Source organism: Ascaphus truei, chromosome 1 (assembly GCF_040206685.1).
Source record: "Ascaphus truei isolate aAscTru1 chromosome 1, aAscTru1.hap1, whole genome shotgun sequence".
Lineage (NCBI taxonomy): Eukaryota > Metazoa > Chordata > Amphibia > Anura > Ascaphidae > Ascaphus > Ascaphus truei.
The window spans coordinates 398,464,197-398,490,960 of NC_134483.1; the positions used below are offsets into that span (position 1 = coordinate 398,464,197).

General features: G+C 43.1%; 1 protein-coding gene across 1 annotated transcript in view; it reads right to left on the reverse strand.

The window, feature by feature from the left end:
• The window catches only part of RXFP1 (relaxin family peptide receptor 1), a 175,522-nt gene extending 148,963 nt beyond the window's left edge, over window positions 1-26,559 (reverse strand). Inside the window, exon 1 of the mRNA XM_075612495.1 lies at window positions 26,298-26,559. Within this exon, the coding sequence (XP_075468610.1) occupies window positions 26,298-26,346 (49 nt within the window). The 5' untranslated portion in view covers window positions 26,347-26,559. The remainder of the gene's footprint in view (window positions 1-26,297) is intronic.
• Between the last annotated feature and the right edge of the window lie 205 nt (window positions 26,560-26,764).

Below are 26,764 nucleotides of genomic sequence, written 5' to 3' on the forward strand. Positions count from 1 at the left end.
AGTCAAGGCCTAAAGTCTGGGTACTGCATTCAGGGACTGTGACCTGTGTATACCATCATGCGTGTACCAATAAACCCAGTTATACCCAATATGGTGTTATGATTGAAATGTCCACTAAGAAGAAGTGCCCCTGAGGTTCATCCTGGAAGCCTCAGGATCCTCTTGGGCTGGAGGTGCTGTCACTGAAAGAACCAATGTGAGCCTGTCCTGATATCCTCCCCACACCACCGCAGAGATTTCCAGCCTCCTGTTTACCAGCCAGGTATGCACCAGCAGCACAAAATACATCAGTAGCGAAGCCATCTCACATAGGGTGGGGGAAAAGGTGCTACACACACTAGATCTATCAATAGGATTTCTTTCTTTGGTACATCCGGTGCAACCTTTTTGCCCTATATTCTCACCACTTCCAATAGATTCAAATATATTAATAGCCAAGTACAAATAGATTCCAAGTGAGTCAACACATATCTGAAAATCAAAGAAGAAAATGCAAACAGTACAAATTCTTGTGCTGTAATAAGCAACAATCAATGCAGAGATTTTAAAACTAAATGAACAGTTTATTAAGGATTAACTTGTGTTCGTCAGGCAGAATATAAGGCTAAGTATATCTTTATATAGCGCCACCTATGTGCATAGACTTTCACAACAGTAATACACATGACATAATTATAATACACATAATGGGAATACGCGCTTGAATTAATTGCAATTAAAGTGCTGGTACAGTAAGGGGTCAAGGTTGATGTATGAGGTGTATAGTATCAGCCACAGAGCTACCCAAGTGAACCACTGCAACAGTGAACCACAGAGACTTTATTACTGTGTGAAATGTTTTTTTTAATCAAAATTGGACGTGTGCCATGTTTTCTCCACTTTTCCCCTGACATTTAGTGAAAATGTCAGTATACCCAGGACCATGTGACCTTGCACATTGACTGTTAAAGCTTAGTGAATATTTTTTTGCAAAACTTACCGTTTGCATTAAGTTTTTCACGCAAAAATACAGACAATTTTGCATGGATCGCAAGCTTTACAGACAAGTTTGCTATATTTTTGTATATGAATAACCATGCATGTACGGTAGATCTTTTTTTTTTTTTACTTTATGACCATCCAGGCAATTTAAAATATAGGCATAAGAGCACAAGACGTGCTATCCTGAAGTGCTAATCTCCATACTGATTAGCCATCACAAAGTCTTTTTTAAGTAGTGTAGTCTAACAAAAATATACGAAAGGATTCCACAATGAAGGATGAAAAAGGGAAAATTAAGGCAATTACTATATACAGTATGTGTTGAAATTGTGGCTCAATTTTGTAGCAAATCTTTAGTGCTTCTGCAACCTTTAAATAATCAACATTATCTATTATTGAACATTTCTTTAAAAGAACAAACCTTTAGCTCATCTTTTAAATGTTAAGTGATAGCATGCCTTTTCAGAATGCCATTAATGCATGCGTCCAGCTGTTCAACAATTGCAAAGCTTTTAGAACTGTCTATGCTGCAATGAATGCTGTTCTAATATTCGTTCTATTGCCAGTTTTAGCAAAGTTTTAGAAGGTAAAGTTTCTATGACTTTGTCATCTTTCTTGAATGCTGGGGGCCTTCCTCTATAAAGTGTGATAGTGTTGATTCGGCGCAGAAATCCCCATTGACGTCAACTGGACTTTTTGTTCGGTACCGGCAGATCAGCACCATCACATTTAATAGAATTAGAATTACCCCCTAATGGGGTAGATCCACAGAAGGACATTACTTTTGCACTAATAACGATCGATCCCGAAGGGATGTTATTTTTTTTTTCATTTTAACCGGTATCCTCAAAGCTAATGAGATGCAAAAATGAGTACAAAAAAGTAGCAGCGCTAGTAAGGGGAATTTCCGTGGAGCAGAGACAGGATCTTCAATACACTGCACATGCGCCTGGGCAAAACTTGAACTCGTGTTAAAGATGTATTACACATGTGAGTTATCTAAAGCTAACGCCATTATTGTTAGAATATGAATACATTTGACTATTTTTCTTTTTTTTCGTTATTTATCGCGTCAACCTTCATTTAATTTCTTTGCATCTTATTAAAATGTATTTCATTATTATTGTAGAGATATATATATATGGATAAACATTATTGTACACCCATATTTAATGCAGTCATGATTACATTATAGCAGAGTATGAGAAATAAATCCCAAAGATGGTGCTTCCAATATCCAGGAAGATGGTAGCAATATAGCTACAGTGTCCAGGACCTTAAATAATAAAAGGAATCCATCCAAAATCCACTAATAATGTGTATAGAGTGGTATAGGGCTCACAATGAAGCCATATATAAGGACCCAAATAATCAGGACACACTCACTCAGCACAAATATAGGATTGAGCTCACACGTGAAAGAACTCACTCCGTTAACAGCGCCTAAGTGGTGGTCCGTCGGTCCATAGGGTGGAGCACTGCAAATACCTCTATAAACACAATGGCCATGAAGGAATCAGTCCGGTGGAGTATGCATAAAAAAGAGTTTGATAAAGCGCCATTTGGCGTGAAACGCGTTAGAGGACCTTGTCTGTAGCTTTTGCTATTATGCATCCTTAATAAAGCATTTTTATTTTTCTATGTTAGCCTCCAGCCCTATTTTCATGCTGTGCTCTACCGTTTTCTGCTCTTCTATGATTACATTATATATCATATTAGAGCACATGAACATATCACTTTAATCAATTAAAAACATACTATAGTTTATGATGTGTTTCAGACATTAATATGATCCATAATCTATATCTTTGTATGACACATGTAACATTTGTAATGAAAGGGTTAAGTCCTATACTCAGTCAATATTGTAGCATTAGTCCCATGTGCTAACATGAACAGAGGTCTGAGGATCTCCGTTGTTAGGTAGAACTGCTCATTACCGTATTATTTGCACACGAGTAAATTATACATACCTTAAAAGTTAGCAATCCGATATTTTTCATGTTAATGCGAAGGGATCATAACGCAAATCCCTTTTGGGGATACACGTTACAAATATTGATATGTTAAATGGCGATAACGTGCTGGGAAAAAAAATTAACGGACCTGTGAGGATTTACCCCTATCTGTCATATATTGTTACTAAAACAGCAACGAGTGAAACTACTGTCATTTTTTGTTAATGACTACTGAAACCACTTTCATCCTCCACTACCTTGCCTAATCTTGTCTGTGCCTTTGGGGGGGAAGGGGGGCTGGGATTGGGGGGAAGAAGGGGGTGCTTTTCCGTGTGTGAACGACTGAGCCACTAATTGAGTAACCTGTGCTGAGGCTGAGATATTCTGAAAACCAGACCTGTTGGTGCCTGATTAGTGGTCTGCTATTTTTTTAAAAAATATTTTAATATTAGATTCACGAGCATTGATTATTTCCTTTTACATTTGTTTATCAAAACGAACACGGACTCAATAAATATGGTAACAGAAGTATTACATGTGTAATTACACTTAACACAATGGCCACACTTAAATTTACATTAGGTGTTTTTAACAATGTTTCCTTTTTTGATTATACAAATTCACTACGTGCCAACCTATTACCCACATGATTACCTTTTCCATATGTAAATGTGGAATTATTTGACCGCAAATTCTATATTCTGTACAAGTAAAGGTGATTGCCATCGGATTCTCTATGACTATTGCTTTTTATCTTTGTACTGTATGTCATTTAGAGAAATTACATATATTTTATTACAAAGATCCTTTTTATTAATATAGATTACATGGGTTTCTTGATGATGCGCTGGTTTTGTGGCTTGATGATTTAGATCAGCGGTTCTGAACCATTGGTACATGTTCCCCCAGGGAGTACGTGAGATTTATTTCATACATTGTCCAACACAGCACTAAGAAATCCTGCTCTCATGGAGCTTATTCTGGCTGCAGTATTGCAAGTGTCAACCAGGCTTGGGACACAGGAGAAGAACTACAACTGAAACAACTATAAAGGAGAAGAACCCCAAGTTTATAGCACTCTCTCACTGAGATGGATGATTAATATATGGATTAAAATAAGTTTAATTAGAACCAACCGATAAAATACAGGACTTTAAAATACCAATTAAATAGTGCATTAGGAAACGTTAGGGATACGCGTAAGAGTGTATATCAGTACTTTTTGTCCATGTTTTTATAAATAAACCCTTTTGATTATCATATCCCACATCTTCCTGTTTGTGAGACGCAGTGCACCGGTCCTTTCCCTTATGGGAGTTCCCGTTTGGGATGTTCACATATCATGCTCATTACACCTGGGAGCACGCCGGATAGGAGATTGCCTACATGCCTTCATTCATTATTCCGGTAAGCGGTGACGTCAGGCTGGCAACGGAGAGACACCAGGAGCCCCTTCTTACTGGTTACATGCGGAGATGCTGAATCGCGGAGTCTACGGAGTCCACAAGTAGAGATACAGTACAGCGTGGGGGTTTATAAAGTACCCTGCAGTTCGACATTATTGTGCCAAGTGTGTCGTGCCAGTCGATGAATGCACCTTGAAGGAGGATACGCAAAGTTACAGACCGGTGGGCCAACAGGACTAAACAAACGACGATCGTGCACTCGCTTGCTACTTTCATCAAGCCGTGAGTAATGCGACTCTCATTGTGCGTCCTATAACGTTTTACTACAGAGTGAGATTTTCTCTCCTATCCACAAAGAGACTTGTGAGGTATACTCTATTGAGCACCGGATTTTGGAGCAATTCTTGTTCCGGGGTTCTGTTTCCCCCTTAGGGATTTGCTCCGTGAGATCGTCGGATCTACCAGAGCCTTAATAAGTGTAGGAGCAGGGCAGCGCATGAGCTCCCAAGTGGAGTCTGAATTCTGCGATACACGTGGTGAGCCCTGCGCGTGCACGTCTGGCAAGTATGCCGACGCGTGCATTTCGCTAGAGAAAGCTTCATCAAGGCCAGTAGAAGGGGGGTGTCCCATAGATCTGTAAGGTTTAAATAGCAGCACTAATTCTATATCCCGTTTGTATTAACCCCATCGTAGCCACATGCATGCGCGGTTGAAAGCAAGCCAAGTAAGTAGAGACAGGCTTAATTCTGTTATGTAGTTTGCTGAGTACTTCAACTTGTGATGATGTTGCACACAGTTATTAAACTCCAAGGTCCAAATAATTGAACCAACAATTGTGTACACACTATACATGTCATGCATGGGGTAGATGCCAGTGGGTTAAATGGGTTATGCCAGTGGGGTAAACCTACACAGACCCCTAAAGGTAGGGGTAGTTGCTATGATTCTAATAATTTGCATAGTGGTATGATTTATGTAATTGATTGCATAGTGGTTTTAATTATTTTATTGAATGCCTAGTGGTTTTATTTCTTTAATTGATTGGTTTGTGGTTTTATATAGTTAATTGATTGGTTGGCTAGTGGTTTTAATTTTTGTTTCTGGGTGTTTAGGTGCTTGTTGTATCTGTTTTATTCTTGTGTATTTTTGACATTCATGCTTTTGTATTTTTGTGACCATTGACTGCTATAGTAGCTTATCATGCCCATATTATATGGGTATGATGTACTACTAGGGCACTCAATGGGTACACAGTGGGTATAGTGGGTCCGGGGTGGGTGGTTAGGCTTCCCGGGTGGGTAGTGGGCAGGGTCGGTTAACCCCTTAATTACTACAGCAGTTTTTAACCGCTAAGGTGATTAAGGGTTTGGGGCCATTAGATTGTATTTTTTTATGTATTCTTACTGGCATCGGAGGACATGGCCCTGCAGTACAGGAATGTTATCGCAGGCCAGCGGGGACCCATGGTGACCCCCCAAGGACCCACAGATGCCCACGGGGACCACTCGGGGACCCCTGTGGGGCCCCGGACAACTGCAGGGACCACCCGAGGGCCAACAGACACCCGTGGGAACCACCCGAGGGCCCCCAGACACACATGGGGATGACCCGGGCCCCCCCCCCCCGGACTCCCACGGGGGACCACCTGGAGGCTCATGGAACCCCCGTGGGTGCGCTGTGGGACTTCAGACACCCATGGGGACCTCCCAGGGACCCCCGCTGGCCTGTGGTATTAAGCCTGTGTGTTAAAATATAAATAATGGTTTTATGTGGGGGCACAGGGGGTAAGTTGTGAATTGGTGGTTGTTAGGTTTTAATTTTATTACTAGTGTATTGTAGTAGAAGGTCTCCGGAGTAGAACCGCATTGATTTCAGGTCCGGGGTCCCCCTGCTTCCCGAGATACAGGCTCCGTTATAGGGTGCCGGTATCTCCAATGCATGTACAGTAAATGTCCAGCGTCACATGATCCCCTGCTCATCTACAAATTTAAATTAAAATATTTTTATTTTGGCCGAGATTTGCGCAGAGAGAGAGGCGACTCTCTCTCTCTGCAGCAAAAAGAACACGCTGGGTGAGCCCTTTTTGGAGATCATCTTAGCGCCAGCTAGTCGCCATTTGTTGAAATGTTGCTATCATTGGTATTCGGGGCTTTCTGCATGCAACAAATGGCGATTTAAAAACTCTGGCGATTTTTTCTATCGGACTTTACTGCATGGGGCCCCATATTGTGTAAGGTAGTAGAATCAGAGCAGGATGTAATTTCTTTCCAGAAGGACTTGGATAGACTGGAAACTTGGGCAGGGAAATGGCAGATGAAGTTTAATACAGATACATGTAAGGCTATGCATTTGGGAAACAAGAATAAACAGGCAATTTATAAATTAAATGGTGCAAAATTAGGTCAATTCTTGACGGAGGAGGATTTAGGAGTGCATGTAAACAGTGTCATGCAGTAGCTGCAAAGGCAAACATGATCTTATATTGTTGTAACAGGGGACTTATCCCTGTTCAGTAATGTTCCTTTAATCTAGCAGTGTGGTAGTTAATTACTAAACACCACCTGCCTGATTAGATTGTTACAAAAAGCCTGCCTTTGAGACAGGAACAGACTCTCTTTAGCTCTGACTGAGAGCTGACCTTTGGAGACACCACAATGTCTTGAGTTCTGCCAGCCACCCAGCAGAGCTGATTGCAAGACACCCAATAAGACTTCTAAACCTGGATGCTGGTATTTTTCTGTGCACGCACGGGTGCGGTTCCAGGAGAGCAGAGAAGCTTACTCTACAGCTGATAAACAGATAAGACTTTCATTATTAAGAGACTGCTTATATCTGCTTATTTTCATGCTATATGTTTGGGATGGGAGAAATGCTTAACTAATGGAGATGTGAACTAATTGCAAGGATTTCACTAGAAATACTCCCAAGTGAATGGAAGCTTTGTTCTCCCCTGTGTTTGGATAATTTCCTGATAAAAAGGAAAAGGCACAATAAAGCCTATTATAATTTCACATTATAACGACTCCAATTGTGTACCTCTGTGAACATCCGTCTACATTTGGTGTCCGAGGTGGGACAAGAGGTGTCTTTGTAGTTAAAAAGGACCGGAGATTTTTATGTGAATTTTTTTAATGCTTTTTGCCTACAAACAGTCTGAGGAAAAAAAAACAAAAAAAATAAAAACCTCTCATGCAGCAGAGGCAGAGTTAAAGGGATGCACACCACTGAAACTTACAAAAACCCAGAAGACACTGCTGAAGTAGCTAAACCTTATTTTGCCTATCACAAAGTGTAATATGGTCATTGAAATAGGGGTCTTGCCTTTCAGCCATAGTCAGGGTTCAAGAAGTGAGTCAGCCCTTGGAAAGGGATAGGTGTTTGTTGTTTTCAAAAGTTTTGCTGAAGCAGTGAATACAGATGGTGACCCACGAGTGGTACTGATTTTGCAGATAAAGGTTGCCACACCGCATAGGACTACCAGCTGTGAATGGAGTATATGCAGAAAAGTGTGAAAATTGATACAAGACTGTGCTGAAGCAGGGGAATTTTTAGCAAACAAATGCTGAGTGTAAAATTGCCCTATAAAGGAAAAAGGTTTTTCAAAGCCAATTGTTGAGTGTTGAGTCACCCTGCCGGGAATGAAAGAAATAGTCCACTGCAAAGAATGTTTTTTTTCTGCAAGTAAAAAAGTATGCCTATTATCTTGGGAGCAAAACAGACACCCAAAGAGTGAAGTGTGAATGCCATAATACCCAAAGATGAGACTGAAAATTACTGAACTCAGGCAGAAAACCAAATTTTGTTGCTTAAAAGGAGGGATTGCACCCAGCAAGTAAATGGTGTATAGCAAATAGACTTTTTTTTTTACCTAGCCGCTGCACAACTTGTATACCTGATAAAAGAAAATGCATGCACAGTACTGCTGATATTGAAAAAAATTTTTTTTATCCAAGAAAGAAAAGTCTACAGAGATGCCTGTGAGAGCTACGACCTCTACAAGCAAAATATGCCCATCTGTAGGACTACCACAATTGGGGGTTCTAGCAAATAAAGTGGCAACAGCTGCAATAGCGCCTCCTGAGGTCAGGAATAAAATTACACCTGATAGCCTAAAAATGGAGGACAAGATGCAGCGTTCCTGTAATGAACCCTGCCCCACGGAAGACTGGCCCTTCCAGTCCAATAAAGAGGAAGACATCTCTTACAGGGAACCCGAACCGAGTCACACCCACAAAACACCCCAAGAATGATGGGGGTGCCTGAACTCGGCACGAACAGAAAAGACCGCTTCCTTTGATGACGAATATGATCAGCAGGAGACAGAGCGGGAGCAGTGGATCACCGAATATTTCTGTCAGCTAAAGCAGCTGCAAGAAAAGCCTGGCATATCTAATGAAGCTGCTAAAACTTCAAATGAAGATGGAGACCCAAGTATCCCTGAAGGGACGGTGTCATCCAAATCAAAAAGGAAGAAAAAGAAAAAGAAAAGCACTTCTTCACTTACCGTGGAAGGAACAGACACGTCCGCAGATCCTGTGGAGGAAAAGGGGGACCGAGTTGCCCTGCAGCCTAGAGAAAATGGAGAATTCGTCCCACGGTTAACCGAATATCCAGAGGGCCCAAGGCAGAAGTTGTGTACCCCAAAGAAGTGTCTGTCCGGTGCCAACAGTGAGGAACCCTCAACTAGTCATCCCAGGGAAGCGGAGCCGGAACCAGTGAGTGACGATCCCTTGACCATCCCTGAAGACGCCCTGAAAATTCCAGGAATGACTGTGATCTGGTCTGTGAAGAATTAGGAAGAGAGAGAAAAAATAATGCTGAGATACAGAAGACTGTGCTCGCAATTTATTCTGCGGCCAAGACCGAATTGGAGGATCTCAAGACTGAGCTAGATACTGCAAAGGCTACTATCTCCGCCATGGATGAAAAGCAGAGCCAATCTGTTAAAATGGTGGCTACGCTAAAGCGGAAGTATGAGGAGGCACTGAAGCAGATGACAGTCTTCTAGCAAGAGGTTCACACTCTTCGTATAGAGCTTGATGCCTCACATCATGAGACCAACAGCTGCCGCACAGACCTGGAAGTTTCCAGAAAGGAACTACACAGTCTCACTGAGGAGCTGGACATTGCTAAAGAAACTATTGGTAATCTTGGTACAGTTCTCAAAGTCTCTCAGAAGGAGCTTCAGACCCTCAACCTAGAAAAGGAAGTCTCACGCCAGGAGATTGTCATTCTCAAAGCAGATGTGCGTAAATGGAAGGAGGACTGCAAAGAAGCCCTGAAGAATACAGAGACTGAAAAAGGAGAAAGTTCAAGATTAAAAAGAGAAAACTTAAAACTGAAAGAAGAAAATTTTCAGTTAACAAAAGAAGTCAAGGAAAAGTTTGACGCAGAGCACCGACTGCAGAACCAACTGCAAGGTCTGCGTACACACCTCCAGTATGCTGAGGAGAAGCAGCAAACGTTACAGGAAGAAAAACTGCAGGCTGCTAAAGAGGTACAAGCGCTGCAGGAACGTCTGAATACCCAGTACGTCCCCACAGAGCAGTATGAGGAGCAAAAGGCCACGCTGCATGTCTTTAGAGCATCGTTGGAAGCGGAGCTTCGATACCAGGTGACTCTGTATGAGAGGGAGCGTGAGAAGGCTCAGAAACTGGAGCAAGAGCTGGAGAGACAGAGAGACTGTTCCATTCCCTTGAGTCAGTACACCAAGGAGAAAACAGACGCAGCGACAACCTTGACGACAAAAATTACAGAGCTCCAGAAAATGAAGGAGACTCTGATACAGATTCCTCCAATACGGAAAAAGGTATTGGCTCTGCCCAAGCACCAGTATCCCACAGTAACTAATGCCCGTGAGGACAAGGGTACAGTGAGAGTTGGGGACTCCACGCAACTTCAAAACAAAATTACGAAGTTTGAGCCACCAAAGAAAGCACTAGCCAAACCTACAGCTGCCCAACAGGCAACAAACAGAGGTAAGAGTGCAGAATCAAAGCCAGAAGAATCCTTAGCTGAAGAAGCTGAACTGGCGACTCCGTGGTGTGGAGAAGCTGCAGAAAGACCACTTCAAAGACCACTTCAAGAGCAGAAAACTCTAAGGGCTAGTCCTAACTGCTCTACAACTGTTGCCATACACTTTGTCTACAAAAAGAGGAGTGCCCGACGCAACAGAAATCTCAAGACCGCGCACGCGATAAAAAGACTTTACGTGGAAAAAGTCCTCCTCGAGCGACTGAGGAGTGCTGATCTCAAGCATCTTCGGGAGGAGACAAAAATAAACTGGAGAAAGGGCTCCAATCCCAGCGGGACAGAGGGTTCTCTACCTCCATCCACTCTCATTCAAGTCACAGAGATATCTAGAATGAGAGTGGAAGGATGGGCTTAGGCCGTGGTAAGCCCGAGCTTCCCACAAACAGGGGAGGTATGTAACAGGGGACTTATCCCTGTTCAGTAATGTTCCTTTAATCTAGCAGTGTGGTAGTTAATTACTAAACACCACCTGCCTGATTAGATTGTTACAAAAAGCCTGCCTTTGAGACAGGAACGGACTCTCTTTAGCTCTGACTGAGAGCTGACCTTTGGAGACACCACAATGTCTTGAGTTCTGCCAGCCACACAGCAGAGCTGATTGCAAGACACCCAATAAGACTTCTAAACCTGGATGCTGGTATTTTTCTGTGCACGCACGGGTGCGGTTCCAGGAGAGCAGAGAAGCTTACTCTACAGCTGATAAACAGATACGACTTTCATTATTAAGAGACTGCTTATATCTGCTTATTTTCATGCTATATGTTTGGGATGGGAGAAATGCTTAACTAATGGAGATGTGAACTAATTGCAAGGATTTCACTAGAAATACTCCCAAGTGAATGGAAGCTTTGTTCCCCCCTGTGTTTGGATAATTTCCTGATAAAAAGGAAAAGGCACACTAAAGCCTATTATAATTTCACATTATAACGACTCCAATTGTGTACCTCTGTGAACGTCCGTCTACAATTGTATTAAACAGTAAATGGATGGAAGGGAAGTAAACATAATAATGCCCCTATATAAAGCATTAGTCAGACCACACTTTGAATATGGAGTACAATTTTGGGCACCACTCCATAAAAAAGACATTATGGAACTAGTAAAAGTACAGACAAGAGCCATCAAATTAATAAAGGGGGTAGAAAATCTGACTTATAAGGAGAATCTAGCTAATTTAGATGTCTTTACATTAGAAAAGAGGCATCTAAGAAGGGATATGATATGATATGATAACTATATACAAATATATTTGGGGGAAATAAAAGGAGCTTTCAAAACTATTCATCCCAAGGATAGTACAAACGACACAGGGTCATCCCTTAAGGTTGGGGGAAAGCATATTTCGCCAGCATCAAAGGAAAGGGTTCTTTACAGCAAGGGAAGTGAAAATGTGGAATTCAGTACCCATGGAGAATGTGAGGGCAGATACAATAGATATCTTCAAAAAAAGTTTGACATCATTTTGGAAAGGAATGAATACAGGGATATACCAAATAAGTAAACATGGGAAGGATGTTTATCTGGGGATACATCTGATTGTCGGTATATGGAGTCAGGAAGGAATTTCTTCCCCCCCCTTATGAGACATCATTGGATGATGTTTCACGGGGGTTTTTTATTTGCCTTCCTCTGGATCAAAATACTGTAAATACAAATATAGGATAAGTATCTGTTATCTATGTAGCATGGCTGGTCCAGACTGCCTCTGCCTCCTGTCATGTAAGCCCTCATAGCTACAGGCTGTGGCAGGCTATCCTAGGGGAATTGATTACCCCTCCCCATGCTGACTCTCTGAGTGACAGAAGAGGTGGTGCCTCAAGGGTCTGTGTACAGCAAATCATGGTACAGACCTTGTGCCCTCCCCTTCTGGAGTCTCAGAGAGGAAGTGCCAAATTATAAGGAGCTCTCTTCCACCTCTCCTAGCGAGAGGAGGTGTGTGCTGCTCCTCCCAGCTGGGAGTGAGCCAGGCCAGTCAGTCCCTCCTGGGCTGACTGAGCCAGAGATCAGAGGCCTCAAGACTACCAAAGAGCCTAGCACGATCCAGAGGCCTGGGATCCTCTGTGACCTATCTGCATCCGCTGTGTAACATCTGCAGTGACTGCTAAATAAAGCACTTTTGTTTTATATAACCCTGCCTGAGTCTACAGTCTATTGGGCAAGGGTGTGAAAGAAGTCTGTTATGGTGGTGACTGTCTCTGGAAATCCTGGAGCCCACAGGAGCTGGAGGCGCTGACACCCATGCGTGAAGACTAAAGATCACCAAAAAAGGAGAAAACAGGCAGCGCACTGCCAAAAGAGCAGGAGGAAGCTCACAGGTTGAAAAAGAAAAACTTTTATTCCATAACTGGATCAGGCAAAAAAAAACAGATATCCCCAACAGAACCCCACCTACGCGTTTTGGGCTGTGTGCCCTTTATCAAGGTGTCAATAGGAGTTACTCTGTGGACTTAAGTCCTTTCAATAAGTCAGCGCTTGGGATATTATTTGTGCTATATATGTGTGCCTGTGAGCACTAGGCACTAATCCCTGTCCCCTGTAAAGGATGCTGTAACACTAACCTTATACAGTGCCAAGGTCCAGGCGTAAATTTATTTATCTATACAAGGGTCTCTCTGTTTATTTAAGCTCCAGCTACCCATACTCCTGTTCTAAAGATCACCAAAAGCCTGTCCTGTTCCCCACACACTCGTGGACCATTCAGCTCTCCTGGACCCTCACATGTATGACCGTACCACAAACAGCAGTAACGAGTAGCAACATGTTCCAGAGGGGGGGGGGGGACTGTGTTACAATTGGAGGTGCTGCTGAGATAGCAGCAACAGGGCAGGCTTTCAAGGGATATTATAGCAGCAGCAGCAGCAAATGAAGAAGATAGTAAATGAGGCCGGGTCCGGGTCCCTGATGCTACACAGGGACTCTGGGCACCCATATTGTATTCAGGACAGAACCAGATGGGATGTTACCGGGGGAGCACTGTTACCCTGCATCGAATCCAAGACAGGGCCAGGGCAACCCTCACTATGCACTGTGAGGAACCCTGGGTACCTGGGCACATAGACTGTGCAAGTTGGTGCGAGCCCCCGCCGATGGGATCTTAATAGGGGAGCGCTGTTACCCTTCTTCACTCACTGGAAAATGTGTCAGGGCCTTCATAGTGTACCGTGAGGACCCTTGGGAATCAAGCACATAGACTGTGTCAAAGGGATGGGACCTTTCAAGCTCTGGGGCAACCTGTGCGCCATGCACAACGTACTGTGCCAGTTCGGGTCATACCCGGTGGGAAATGTATCCCGGGAGCGTGAACCCCATACCTGTTCTACATGGGATGGGCCCCTTACTGTGTACTGTAAGGGACCTTGTGCACCTTTATTTCTGGATTGTGCAGCAGTCTTGTGTGGGGAACGGGCCCCTGAGGCGTCACAAGGGACCCCGTGTACCTAATCTCTTTACTATTGTGGTGTGGGCTCCAAAATGGTGTCCACCGCATGTTTTATGCTTCCAAAATGGTGCTCCTGTCTGGAATCGGGACTACATGGGCTTGTTGTAAAAGTGCAAGCCTTTTTGCAAACCTCAGTTGCAAGCTTTTGGCGCCAAGCCCTGGCACCGCCCCCCAAAGTGACTGGCTCAGCCGGAACCATATCTTCCTTCAATCCACACAGCCCTGCCTCTAGTTCCACCCAGGGGAGGGGCGACACTACCAGCCATTCAGAGCCTGCCTTTGCTCTTGCAGGAGTCCGCAGCTGCTGCACTCACTTCAGTTATCCAGAGCAGAGTGAGAGAGAGGAGCCACTGCACCACCCTCTGTACATTACCTCCATGGCTACCAGCTCCACTATGGATGAGCTGGAGATTTCTAATTACAATCTTCCTGGCGGTTATTTTGTGGTCAGAGTGAATGGCCAGACCCATCTGCGTTGCGTCTGCCCGCACTGCCGGCTACACTGAGGCAATGCCAGCCTCGAAGCACGGTGCCAGCACTGTGGCACCTTCTACATGGGGCCTGCTAGCCCTGAGGCTTCCGTACATACACATGCATAGACACACACACAGAGATGCACATACGCATAGACACACACACGCATAGGCACACACACAGAGACACACACACACAGAGACACACACACATGGAATTCATAGTTAGTATAAAAATAGAAGTGCAAATAGCTAAAACGGGTTGTGTACCCGAGCACGCACGTTCTTAGTCAAACTTCTTTGCGTTTTGTCACTGAAATTGTGTTTTGAATTTTAATTAAAAAAATCACCATCAAAAATACAATTTCTGTGACAAAACAATAACAAAAGACAAAGAAGTTTCACTTAAAATGCGCGTGCTCGGCACACACACACTTTTTTCTACCACATCTGCACCATATCATTGCTCTATAAGACAAATATTTCATACAGTACAATAAAGGGGGTACACAAAGGGGACATAATGGATGTATGGTTCAGACATACTGTAAATAAATTACAGAAAGGGAGATAAGTAACTGGAAACATAAACAAAATTGGCACCTTGAGTCATTTTTACGGTTAAAGCTTTGAACACTAATGTCAATAATGAAGGTTTGTTTTCAAATGACCTTGTTAACACTTTTTCACATTTAAAATAATAGAAGAGTAACTTAGATCCTTTTCTCGTACATAAATATATGTGTTAAAAGAAAGGGTGAAGCTTGAGGAACATGTCTCCATATGCATGTGGGAACAATTTTAAAATGACATGGGAAATTAAAGTACTCTTAGAATATGTAACATTCTGGTTTTATTTGATTTGTTTTTCTTTGCTACCTCTTTAAATGTATAATAATTTAAATGTAAGACAATAGAACAATCACTTCACAGGGAGATAATAGAAAACATTGCTGCATGGTAAGAAAAATAAAAGTTTGTCATAAAGAATCAATGTATGTAGCATAGCAAGAATTGTTGAAAGCGAGATTAACAATTTTTTTTTTGGAACATGTGGTCCATGGGAATATTTCGGATTGCACATGGAAAACATCAAGCACTGGAAAAACATATGGAAATTTTGATTACAGTGTGTTTAACCCCTTCCAGAATCTCATGTAATTCTTTGTCAAAATACTTTGCCATTTGACCCCGCAGCATCATTTGATGCTGCAGTGTCATGGCGACACGTCGCCAATGCGCCGGCTGAGAGCAGGTAAGAGAAGTTACAGAGGCTCATGCCTCTCCCGGCATTTAATTTAAATGCCTTGGGGAAGAGCGTGGGGCCTCTGCAACCACCGTGCCCCCCTTACAAAATCCTGCACTCCCTGGGGTGTGCACCCCCCAGTTTGCGCACCCCTGAATTAGACAAACAATGAGTAATTCAAAGTCAGTATATGTGAAAAGTAAGTGAACCCCTGGTTTTATCAGTTAAATTAAAGGAGATCATTAGAATCAGGTATTGAAATAATTAGGTAGATCTTCAAGTGTTAGTTTGGGAGGCCCCATCCTATATAAAGATTAGAAACTTTGTGAGTTTGGTCTTCGCCATACAGGTAAGTGGAAACACGTCATGCTACGATCAAAACAATTCTCTGAGGACCTCAAAAACCAGTTATTGATGCTCATCAGTCTAGAAAGGGCTACAGAACCATTTCTAAGGATTTGGAGCTCCACCATTCCACTGTCAGACAAATGGAGAAAGTTCAAGACCACAGTCATTCTACCCAGGAGTGGTCGTCCTACCAAAGTCTCTCCAAGAACAAAGCAGAAAATCATCAAGGAAGTCACAAAGTCACAAAGAATCCCAGAGTAACATCCAAGGATCTGCAGGCCACTCTCGCCTTTGCTAATGCGAGTGTTTATGACTCAACTATGAGAAAAAGACTGAACAAGAATGGTGTTCATGGAAGGATAGCCAGGAGTAAACCACTGCTCTCTAAAAAGAACATTGCTGCTGTCTGAATTCACCAAAGAGCACATAGATGATCCACAAGACTTCTGGAACAATGTTCTTTGGACAGATGAGTCAAATGTAGAACATTTTGGCCTTAATGAGAAACATTATGTTTGGTGAAAACAAAACACTGCATTCGAACAGAAGAACCTCATCCTTACCGTCATGCATTGTGCTGGGAGTGTGATGGTTTGGGGCTGCTTTGCTGCCTCATGGCCACACAAAGAGATCCTTGCTCAGCAAAAGGTAGGTCAAGTTTTAGTGAATGAAGGGCGGTGCTCAATGTGGGATAGGGTAATAAGCACAAACACAACAAGACAAAGAAATCCCTTATTTTGGCACCTGGATTCCCAAATGCCAGGTGAGTATATAATTAGGATTTAACACTTAACTTTGAATGTGTAATTCAAATAAAATAGGGTAGGGCAGCCTGTGAACAGAGTGCTCTAAAGGTAATGAAATAAAATACAAAAACGTGAACTTAAAATTGTTGTGTTTCCAAAATCATCACTGAAACGGGTTCTATAGTATAAGGGAGCAGCTGGTATATTCATCTGCTAGAAGAACCCCTGTATAGTAATTAAGAAATTACTAATATTTAGCAGCACAGGGTGGCGATTTTAACAAATTAAATACTAATGTATCTCTAAGACTCTTAGCCCTTAAATAACCCATTGATCTATTCAGTCTAATATGTAATTGTTTGATAGTTGAGAGATAGGCACAAGGGACAATTTTGTAACTGTATAAAGAGTTACACTCAATTCAGGTCAGTGCATGGTAGTGCTACTACCTATGGTTTACAGGCAATAGTGTATCCCTTTTCCCCTGTGACTGCAGCGCTCGCTGTTTGTTATGAGGTAATGTAGCGAGGTAGTCTGTTTTTAAAGGGAAAGCTACCTGCGTTGTTTTATGCTATATTGCTGCAGGCTTGTGGTACTAGCGAGCATACCATGGACAGTTACGTCCATTTTGGTATTAGTCTTACTCTTTTTGCGTGTAGGTGAACACCAATAGTAGCAGATACAGACACTGTCTATGACAACATGGTGGGATTTAGAGGCGCTCTATTCCCCCCGTTGAATAACTGCCCTTTTCACAGATTAGTGTGAATAGTACAGGGGCGGCTGTTTTGCCATGTATGAAGCTCAAAACACCAAGAAAAACGTTTAGACCACGTATCAATGTATCATTAATTTGTCAAAATCTTCAAGCTGCAAAAGAGTAGAGCAGGGTTGTCTTTTTGTGGAGGTAATTGACACATATATTGGAATGATATATATATATACAGTGTTCGACAAACCTATACATTTGCTCGCCTCGGGCGAGTGGATTTAACCCCCGGGCGAGTATATATTGGCCGAAGCAGCACACGTTTGGTACTAGGTGGCGAGTAGATTTTTTTTGTGTGGCGAGTAGATTTTTTGGTGATTTGTCGACCACTGTGTGTGTGTATATATATATATATATATATATATATATATATATATATATATATATATATATATATATATATATATATATATATATTGTGACAGAAACCAGGGGATGGTAATAAATTCCATATATAGGGCTCCCAGGATACTGAACAGTTTCTATCCTGTCTGGCCTGGGAGTGCAGCCTTATAATACATGCACTCCATCCCACAGTTTTGGGCAAGCGCTGGAACTGAGGGATTTCTGTCACCTGTCATGCTAATTAGAAATCAGGTATGTAAGACTGATTTCCTGTTTGCTCTTGTCTCTTCTCCAGAGCCTGGAAGGCTGCTGAACACAGTGGGGAGAAGCCCCTTCCCCACACAGGTTCAATTGTTCTATTCATTTGGCTAACTCTGCAAAAGTACCTTGTTTTGTTGTTGGAAAGTGGAAAAGCCACTTCCACCCTGAGTTAGGGAAATCTAAGTTAAGTTATCGCTCAGGTGAGCAGCTTTTGTTTTGATGTGTTTTGTTGTATGCACTGTGGCAGTCTCAGTGCCTGGGACTGAATAAACCAGGCACAGCCTGTTTAAAGGAACAGTACGTGACGCCTCCTCATTTAACCTACCCCAAAAGACCGTGTTCTAACCGTCCCGGACAAGCAGCGGAGCCCCGGAGTAAGCTGTTTGTCACATATGGTGGAGAATGCGGGCAGAACACTAAAAGGTCTGGGGGTTAAAGAACTTTAAAAAAAAAAAAAAAAAAAGTTTTTTTTCTCTCTCTCCAAACAAGATGGAAGACGTGGTGAGTGCGCTGGTACGCAATGTCGCTGTCCAGAAAGACGCGAATGAAGCCCTGCAACAGGCGAATGCAAACCAGCAAGAGACAAACTGCTTGCTGAGAGAGGAGCAACAGCGGTTCGCTCAGGGCTTACAGCAGGAACTCGAGATCCTGAGGGGGACTATCAGTAACCTTCCACTGGCAGCGGCAGCCCCAGTTCCGAAAATGACCAGGGCAAGCCACTACCTTCAGAAGATGGGACCCTCGGATGATGTGGAAGCCTATCTTCTCACGTTTGAACGCACGGCACAGAGAGAGGGATGGCCAGAAGCTGAGTGGGCTGGTCTAATCGCACCCTTCCTAAGCGGCGAACCCCAGAAGGCTTACTTTGATCTAGAGCCAGCCGAAGCTAACGTCTATGCAAAATTGAAGTTCGAGATCCTCGCCCGCCTCGGCGTAACCACGGCTGTTCGCGCCCAAAGGTTTCACGCATGGTCCTTCACGATGGATAAAGCCACCCGAAACCAGATGTATGACCTCATCCACCTCGCCCGGAAGTGGCTACAACCCGAGATCAACTCAGCAAGCCACATCGTGGAACGGTTGGTCATGGACCAGTTCTTGAGGAAACTTCCCTCTGCCTTACGCCGTTGGGTCAGTCGGAGTGACCCCCACAATGCGGATGAGCTTGTGGCCCTCGTAGAAAGGTACAATGCAGCAGGAGAGCACCCGCAACCCACAGTCGTGGAGCAACCCCACTACCCGAGGTTCCAGGACTCTTCCAGAGACGGTAAAAGGGTACCAGGGTTAAGGGGAGCTGAAGAGCGGCGACCACCTTCACGCAGCACCAGCAACAGTGGTTCGCACACTAAGGGCAATAGCCAACATGGGGAGCCGGGAAAAGGCTCTAAGTGGGACACAGACTATGTACCTAAATGTGTAAATTGTCATGAGAGGGGCCACACAGCAAAAATCTGCCCACTAAATGATGAGCCCATGCAATGCAACAGCGTGGAACCTTATTCGCTGTTGTCCCAATGTATGCGCCCTAGCCCAGAGGACCCCTTGAATAACCATCTGTGGGCATCTGTAAAGGTTAATGGTAGGAGGGTTCGGGCACTTCTGGACTCTGGGAGCATGGTCACACTAGTGTCCGAATACCTCTTGCCCATTAAGAAGAAACAGGGAAACAGTTCACAAAGAATGGCAATTTGTTGTATACATGGGGATAATCATGAATATTCCACTGTTGATGTTTTTTTTGAAACAGAGTTTGGTTCTTTAGATTTCAAGGTGGGTATTGTACCCAAACTGGCACATGATGTGTTAATAGGGACCGACTTTCCCCATTTTCTAAAAATGTGGTCCCCCGCTCAGAATAGCGCCCAGAGTTCAATAGCGGACCATAACGAAGTATTAGAAGAAATAAATCCTTTCCCGTTTTCAGAAATGGAGGTTGACGAGGGCCCAAATAAGAAGGGGGAAAAGGAGGAGTGCTGTAAAATTCCCTTCCCCATCACTACTTTGGTAGGGAATACCCCAAATCAGGATGTTGATCAGACACTTACCACCCCAGAACCGGATAAGACCCTCGCTGACCTAGAGGTCAGTCCTGGGAGTTTTAAGAAGTCCCAGTGGGAGGACCCCACATTAGAGGTAGCAAGGGGAAATATACGGGACCTGAATAGTACTCTTGGCCAACCAGATAGGTCGCTTGCTTACCCCTGAAACAAAGGGGTTAACCGGCGCCAAAGAGGGTAAATACCAGTCCTGTTGTGACAGTCCAAATACAGTCCTTGGGATGATGAATGGTGATGATTCTCACCTCAGCAGTGCATATGTGAAAAAAGAGAAAGAGAAATAATAGTGCAGTAAATCAACACAGGGGGGGGGGGGGGTGATCACAGATATTGACAAAAAACAACAAACAAGACATACAAACATATAACACTAGCACGGCCTAAATATTAATAAAAAGCATATTTATTGATGTGGAAATGTGCATAAACCGCATCCGGAGGGGTAAAATTGCAACCCTACTCACAAAATGCTGGAAAGGTACAGGCAGATCTGCTGTATGCAGCTGGGCTGTCAAGATGGCGACCGGAGCACTTGTGCTGGCGTCCACACGTGACTAGGAAGCCAGGCAGATGACTCAGATGACGAGGCCTCTGGGCGGACGTGACGTCACCCCCGTTGTGTATTCTCCACCGGCTCACAGGACTCCAGTCCTCCAGTCCTCATCAGCAGCCGCAATATCGCCGTACTTCGGTTCAAAACACTAGTTGGAGACTGCAGAGTTTCTCCTTTGGAACTGCAGACTTCACCACACTGGAACACTCTAAAAACTTGAAACTTCCCGACGCGTTTCGTACGCATGCGCGTACTTCTTCAAGGGATGTGCTTGTCTGATAGTCTCTATGGTATATATACCCTCAGTCCAAAGTCCTGGTTGGTTAATTGGATAAGTGGTATTAACCCCAATTGCTTACCCCTACTTCGAGGTAGAGAACGACCTAGTATATCGGGTTGATAAAAGAAAATCAGTTACAACTAAACAATTGTTGGTACCACGGACATTCCGTAATGTAGTGTTACACCTCGCACATAGTCATCCATTGGGGGGACACCTAGGGGTGGAAAAGACAAAAGAAAAGGTTCTCCGAAGCTTCTATTGGCCTGGGGTTCTGGCAGAAATTACGAATTATTGTTCCTCATGCCCAGCATGTCAGATCACCGCCCCGTTCAAGGCGTACCGCAGCCCATTGGTACCCCTTCCCATAATAGAGGTACCATTTGACCGGATTGCTATGGATCTAGTAGGACCCCTAATAAAGTCTGCTAGGGGACATCAGCATATATTGGTAATATTAGATTATGCCACCCGATATCCGGAGGCAGTTCCCCTACGTAGCACCTCTGCCAAAAACATAGCAAAAGAGTTAGTAGTTCTGTTTTCCCGGGTTGGAATTCCTAAAGAGATTCTATCTGACCAGGGAACACCGTTTATGTCCCAAGTAACAAAAGAGTTATGTAAACTCCTAAAAATCAAGCACCTCAGAACCTCAGTCTATCATCCACAAACAGATGGTTTAGTGGAAAGGTTCAATAAAACCTTAAAGAGCATGTTACGGCGGGCGGTCGATAAAGATGGGAAAAACTGGGATTGTTTGTTACCGTACCTGTTATTTGCCATTAGGGAAGTTCCCCAATCATCCACAGGCTTCTCCCCGTTTGAACTATTGTATGGCCGACACCCAAGGGGCTTACTGGATATAGCCAAAGAGACTTGGGAACACGAGGTTACCCCTTACAGAAGTGTAATAGAGCATGTTGCCCAGATGCAGGACCGCATTGCTGCAGTCCTACCCATAGTGAGGGAACACATGGAGAAAGCTCAAGAAGCACAGAGGAATACGTATAATAAGGGTGCTAGGGTCAGAATTTTTTTTCCAGGTGATAGGGTACTAGTTCTGGTTCCCACCGTGGAAAGTAAATTCCTTGCTAAATGGCATGGGCCATATGAGGTCTTGGAAAGAGTGGGAGAAGTAAATTATAAGGTAAGACAGCCAGGTAGGAGGAAACCTGAGCAAATTTACCATATAAACCTACTCAAGCCCTGGAAAGATAGAGAAGTCTTGTCAACCCTAGTAACCCCAGGTCCGTCAGAGAGTCAAGAAACTGACCCAGAGGTTAGCATAGCTGAAACCCTGTCCGTTCATCAGAAACAAGAGGTTCAGAATTTAGTGAGCAGAAACAAGGAAATCTTCTCTACACAGCCAGGTAGAACTAGCGTAATTGAACATGACCTAGTCTCTGAACCGGGGGTCCGAGTTAACCTTAAACCGTACCGAATCCCAGAGGCCAAAAGAGAGGCTATAAGTTTAGAGGTTAAAAAAATGCTAAAACTAGGCGTAATTGAGGAATCCCAAAGTGGGTGGAACAGCCCTATAGTCTTAGTCCCAAAGCCAGATGGTACAACAAGGTTTTGTAATGACTACCGGAAACTAAACGCGGTGTCAAAATTTGATACTTACCCTATGCCCAGGGTAGATGAACTTGTAGAGAGACTGGGCAAAGCCCGATATCTCACAACCCTAGACCTAACAAAAGGGTACTGGCAGGTTCCCCTCACAGAAAGGGCAAAAGAAAAGACAGCCTTCTCAACCCCAGACGGCCTCTTTCAGTATAGGGTGCTGCCTTTTGGCTTACATGGAGCTCCCGCCACATTCCAAAGAATGATGGATAAAATTTTAAAACCACATGCTCGGTATGCTGCTGCCTACCTGGATGATGTGGTAATCCATAGTGAAGATTGGCAATCCCACCTTCCAAAGGTCCAAGCTGTGCTCGACGCAGTTCGGTCTGCTGGACTAACTGCTAACCCCGCTAAATGCACCATTGGTCTGGAGGAGGCCAAGTATCTGGGGTATTCTATTGGCAGAGGTTTACTCAAACCCCAAACACTCAAAGTGGAGGCGATACAAGGTTGGCCAAGGCCAGTTACAAAAAAACAAGTAAGGACCTTTTTGGGGTTAATTGGGTACTATAGAAGGTTTATTCCCAATTTTGCGACTAAGGCAACCCCACTAACCGACCTCACAAAAGCAAGAGGACCACTTATGGTAAAGTGGTCCCCCGAAACCGAACAGGCCTTTAGAAGCCTGAAAGAAGCTCTCTGTGCCCAACCAGTGTTGGTCACACCTGACTTCTCCAAAGAGTTCGTAGTCCAAACCGACGCATCTGAGGTAGGGCTGGGGGCGGTACTCTCCCAGGAGTCTCAAGGTGAGGAACACCCCATCCTTTATTTAAGTAGGAAACTAAATCCCCAGGAGAAAAATTACTCCATAGTAGAGAAAGAGTGTCTCGCAATAAAGTGGGCTGTAGAGACGCTCAAATACTACCTCTTGGGGAGAAATTTCCGGTTGGTCACAGATCATGCACCCCTTACCTGGATGTGTCAAAACAGGGAAAAGAATGCTAGAGTGACCAGGTGGTTCCTAAGCCTACAACCCTTTAAATTTTCTGTGGAACACAGGTCAGGGCACAAACATGGCAATGCTGACGGGTTGTCAAGGATGCACTCCCTAATATCCATGGTCGCTCATCCCTCAGGGTCTGAGCTGGGGGGGAGGATATGTGACAGAAACCAGGGGATGGTAATAAATTCCATATATAGGGCTCCCAGGATACTGAACAGTTTCTATCCTGTCTGGCCTGGGAGTGCAGCCTTATAATACATGCACTCCATCCCACAGTTTTGGGCAAGCGCTGGAACTGAGGGATTTCTGTCACCTGTCATGCTAATTAGAAATCAGGTATGTAAGACTGATTTCCTGTTTGCTCTTGTCTCTTCTCCAGAGCCTGGAAGGCTGCTGAACACAGTGGGGAGAAGCCCCTTCCCCACACAGGTTCAATTGTTCTATTCATTTGGCTAACTCTGCAAAAGTACCTTGTTTTGTTGTTGGAAAGTGGAAAAGCCACTTCCACCCTGAGTTAGGGAAATCTAAGTTAAGTTATCGCTCAGGTGAGCAGCTTTTGTTTTGATGTGTTTTGTTGTATGCACTGTGGCAGTCTCAGTGCCTGGGACTGAATAAACCAGGCACAGCCTGTTTAAAGGAACAGTACGTGACGCCTCCTCATTTAACCTACCCCAAAAGACCGTGTTCTAACCGTCCCGGACAAGCAGCGGAGCCCCGGAGTAAGCTGTTTGTCACAATATATATACATATATACACAGTGGTCGACAAATCACCAAAAAATCTACTCGCCAAACAAAAAAATCTACTCTCCACCTAGTACCAAACGTGTGCTGCTTGGGCCAAAAGGAGCTTGCCACGATGTTAAATCCACTCGCCCGTGGCCTGCAAATGTATAGGTTTGTGGAACACTGTATATATATATATTTGTTCATATAGATCTGTCATTTGTTTCACTTTTCTTAGCACCTAAAACACACATCGCATAGGGCAGGGGTGTGCAAACTTGCTCCGCTGCGCCCCCCCCCTGCCTGCTCTCCTACTCGGTCGCACCCCCCATACCTCCAATGAACCGTCAAATGACGCTGCGGGGTCATGTCACGTCAAGTGACCCGCGACGTTATTTGATGTCACGTCTCCATGGTAACGGCCATCATTTGACGCTGCGTTGCCATGGAGACGCGTAAACTGAAGCTGGTAAGTAAATTTACAGAGGCGTCATGAAAAACAAAACATCAAATATCAACGTGATGTGGGATATTATTCTCTAGGTTAGCTGGTCTAGTGTCCAACTTGTAACGCTGACCAGTTATAAGGAAATACTATTGTGCCTGTTTGTCACTGATACATTGTTTCCATTCATAGCACTTACCCTACAACTGTTCATGTATTTTCTTTTTATTTGACCAATTTATAGTTCAACTTGTACAGCACTGAGTACATGTTCAGTTCTACTGTATATAAGACTAAACAAAAATACTAATAATAATATTACACACCAAAATCCTAAAACAAGCAGGATTACAATGTCCAGGTTTAGGAGTTAAGGACAAAAGTAATTTTGTTGTTGTTGGAGAAGACAATTCTTAAAATCACTTGAAATCATTCCCGTCATCCTAGGAACTCTTGTGACTATGATGGTCTATGAGGGGTACAGTGGATCAATGGGTTTGTAGAGTACATGCTCCTGCATACCACAATACAAGTTTGTAATGTCTGTATACAGACAGTTCTACTAGTATTGCATTATTGTTACGAGGAATATTAATGTGTATGCCTTACATTAAACAGTTTGCTTTTGTTCTGCTTATTTTGTTTACCAAATGCTTCTGGGAACGCTTAGATTCAATAGATTAATCTTCATGCTACAAATTACATTAATATTTTTTAAGGTATACAATACATTACTGCTATTGCACTCAGATGTTTATTTATTTTATTTTGTAAACTATGCTCTGAGGAGTGCAAATAATTCCTGTTATACATGATTTAGTGGATTAAACCAGCCACAACTAATATGACTTTGTTCAACAACATTGACTACTGTAGAAAAAAAGACTACCACATGATATTGTTTGTATTTGTAAGCAATTATTGTGTAAATGATATTGTTTGTATTTGTAAGCAATTATTGTGTACATTATATTGTTTGTATTTGTAAGCAATTATTGTGTACATTATATTGTTTGTATTTGTAAGCAATTGTTGTGTACATTATATTGACAGACTAATATGTTGTCTTCCTTGCCATATTTTCATGTTCATTTGAAAGAAGTTTTATACTTCGCTTTAATATTAATGGCAACTTTAAGATTAATTGTGTTTTTTATTTTTATTTATTAGTGCCAAAGAAATGTAATAAGTTTAATTAAACCGACAAAGTTGGAAATACATATGAGGCATACATACAACAACAAACAATGATAGGCTTTGAAGATAATGATCATTGAATTATCAGTATTACCTAAAGGAAACATACATGAGTAATATTTTCATCTCTTGCATGATTGATTGCTTGCTCCAGTGCTTGTTATGTTACAGATGGACCTGCCATATTTGCTTACAGTATGCCTCCAGATTCTCATTAGCTGCCTTTGAAAGTAACATATCACAAAGAAGCATTCAAATAAAACAGCATATGGTGTGTGTATACAATACAAACATACAGTTTAGGCATCAAATACATTTGCAATTCATAAGAGGCTAAAATATTAGGGCACATGTTCAGTCTCTATTTCTTATTCCCTTCACATACTATAGATTGTTACACTACAAATAAAGACACAACCCATACATATCTCATGTAAAATGTCAGGAAAACTTTGGGGTTACTTACAATTCATTCCAATGATCCAGAAAAGATGAATACATAATCCAGGTAGCATACTGTATCTGTCTGACAGTAGTTATTCAATAACTAGAAGTATCCCTGGTCCTGAACCTAAGACAGATCCTTCAGTGGTTGTGTTGTAGGCTATTTCTGACTGCAGTGCTACCCAGCAGCTTAAGAAAGCAAACTGATTCCCTCCCCTCTATTGCTTCCCTTATCTCCCTCGCTCTCTTTTAATGACCTTTTGGTGTTACACACACATGCTGTAGGGCCTGCACAAAGCAAAGTGAATCAGGAGGGAAGGAGAAAAGAAAAGCTGGGGGAGGAGAGACGGAAGACAGAAAAAGGGAGAGAAGGGAGGGTAATATTGATATACAGTGGAAGTTTCAAATTGAGTACACAGTCTGTGCACATGAACAGATTATGTCTTTGAATAACAGGAAAAGTGTGTGTTTGTTTCATGACTTTAGGCA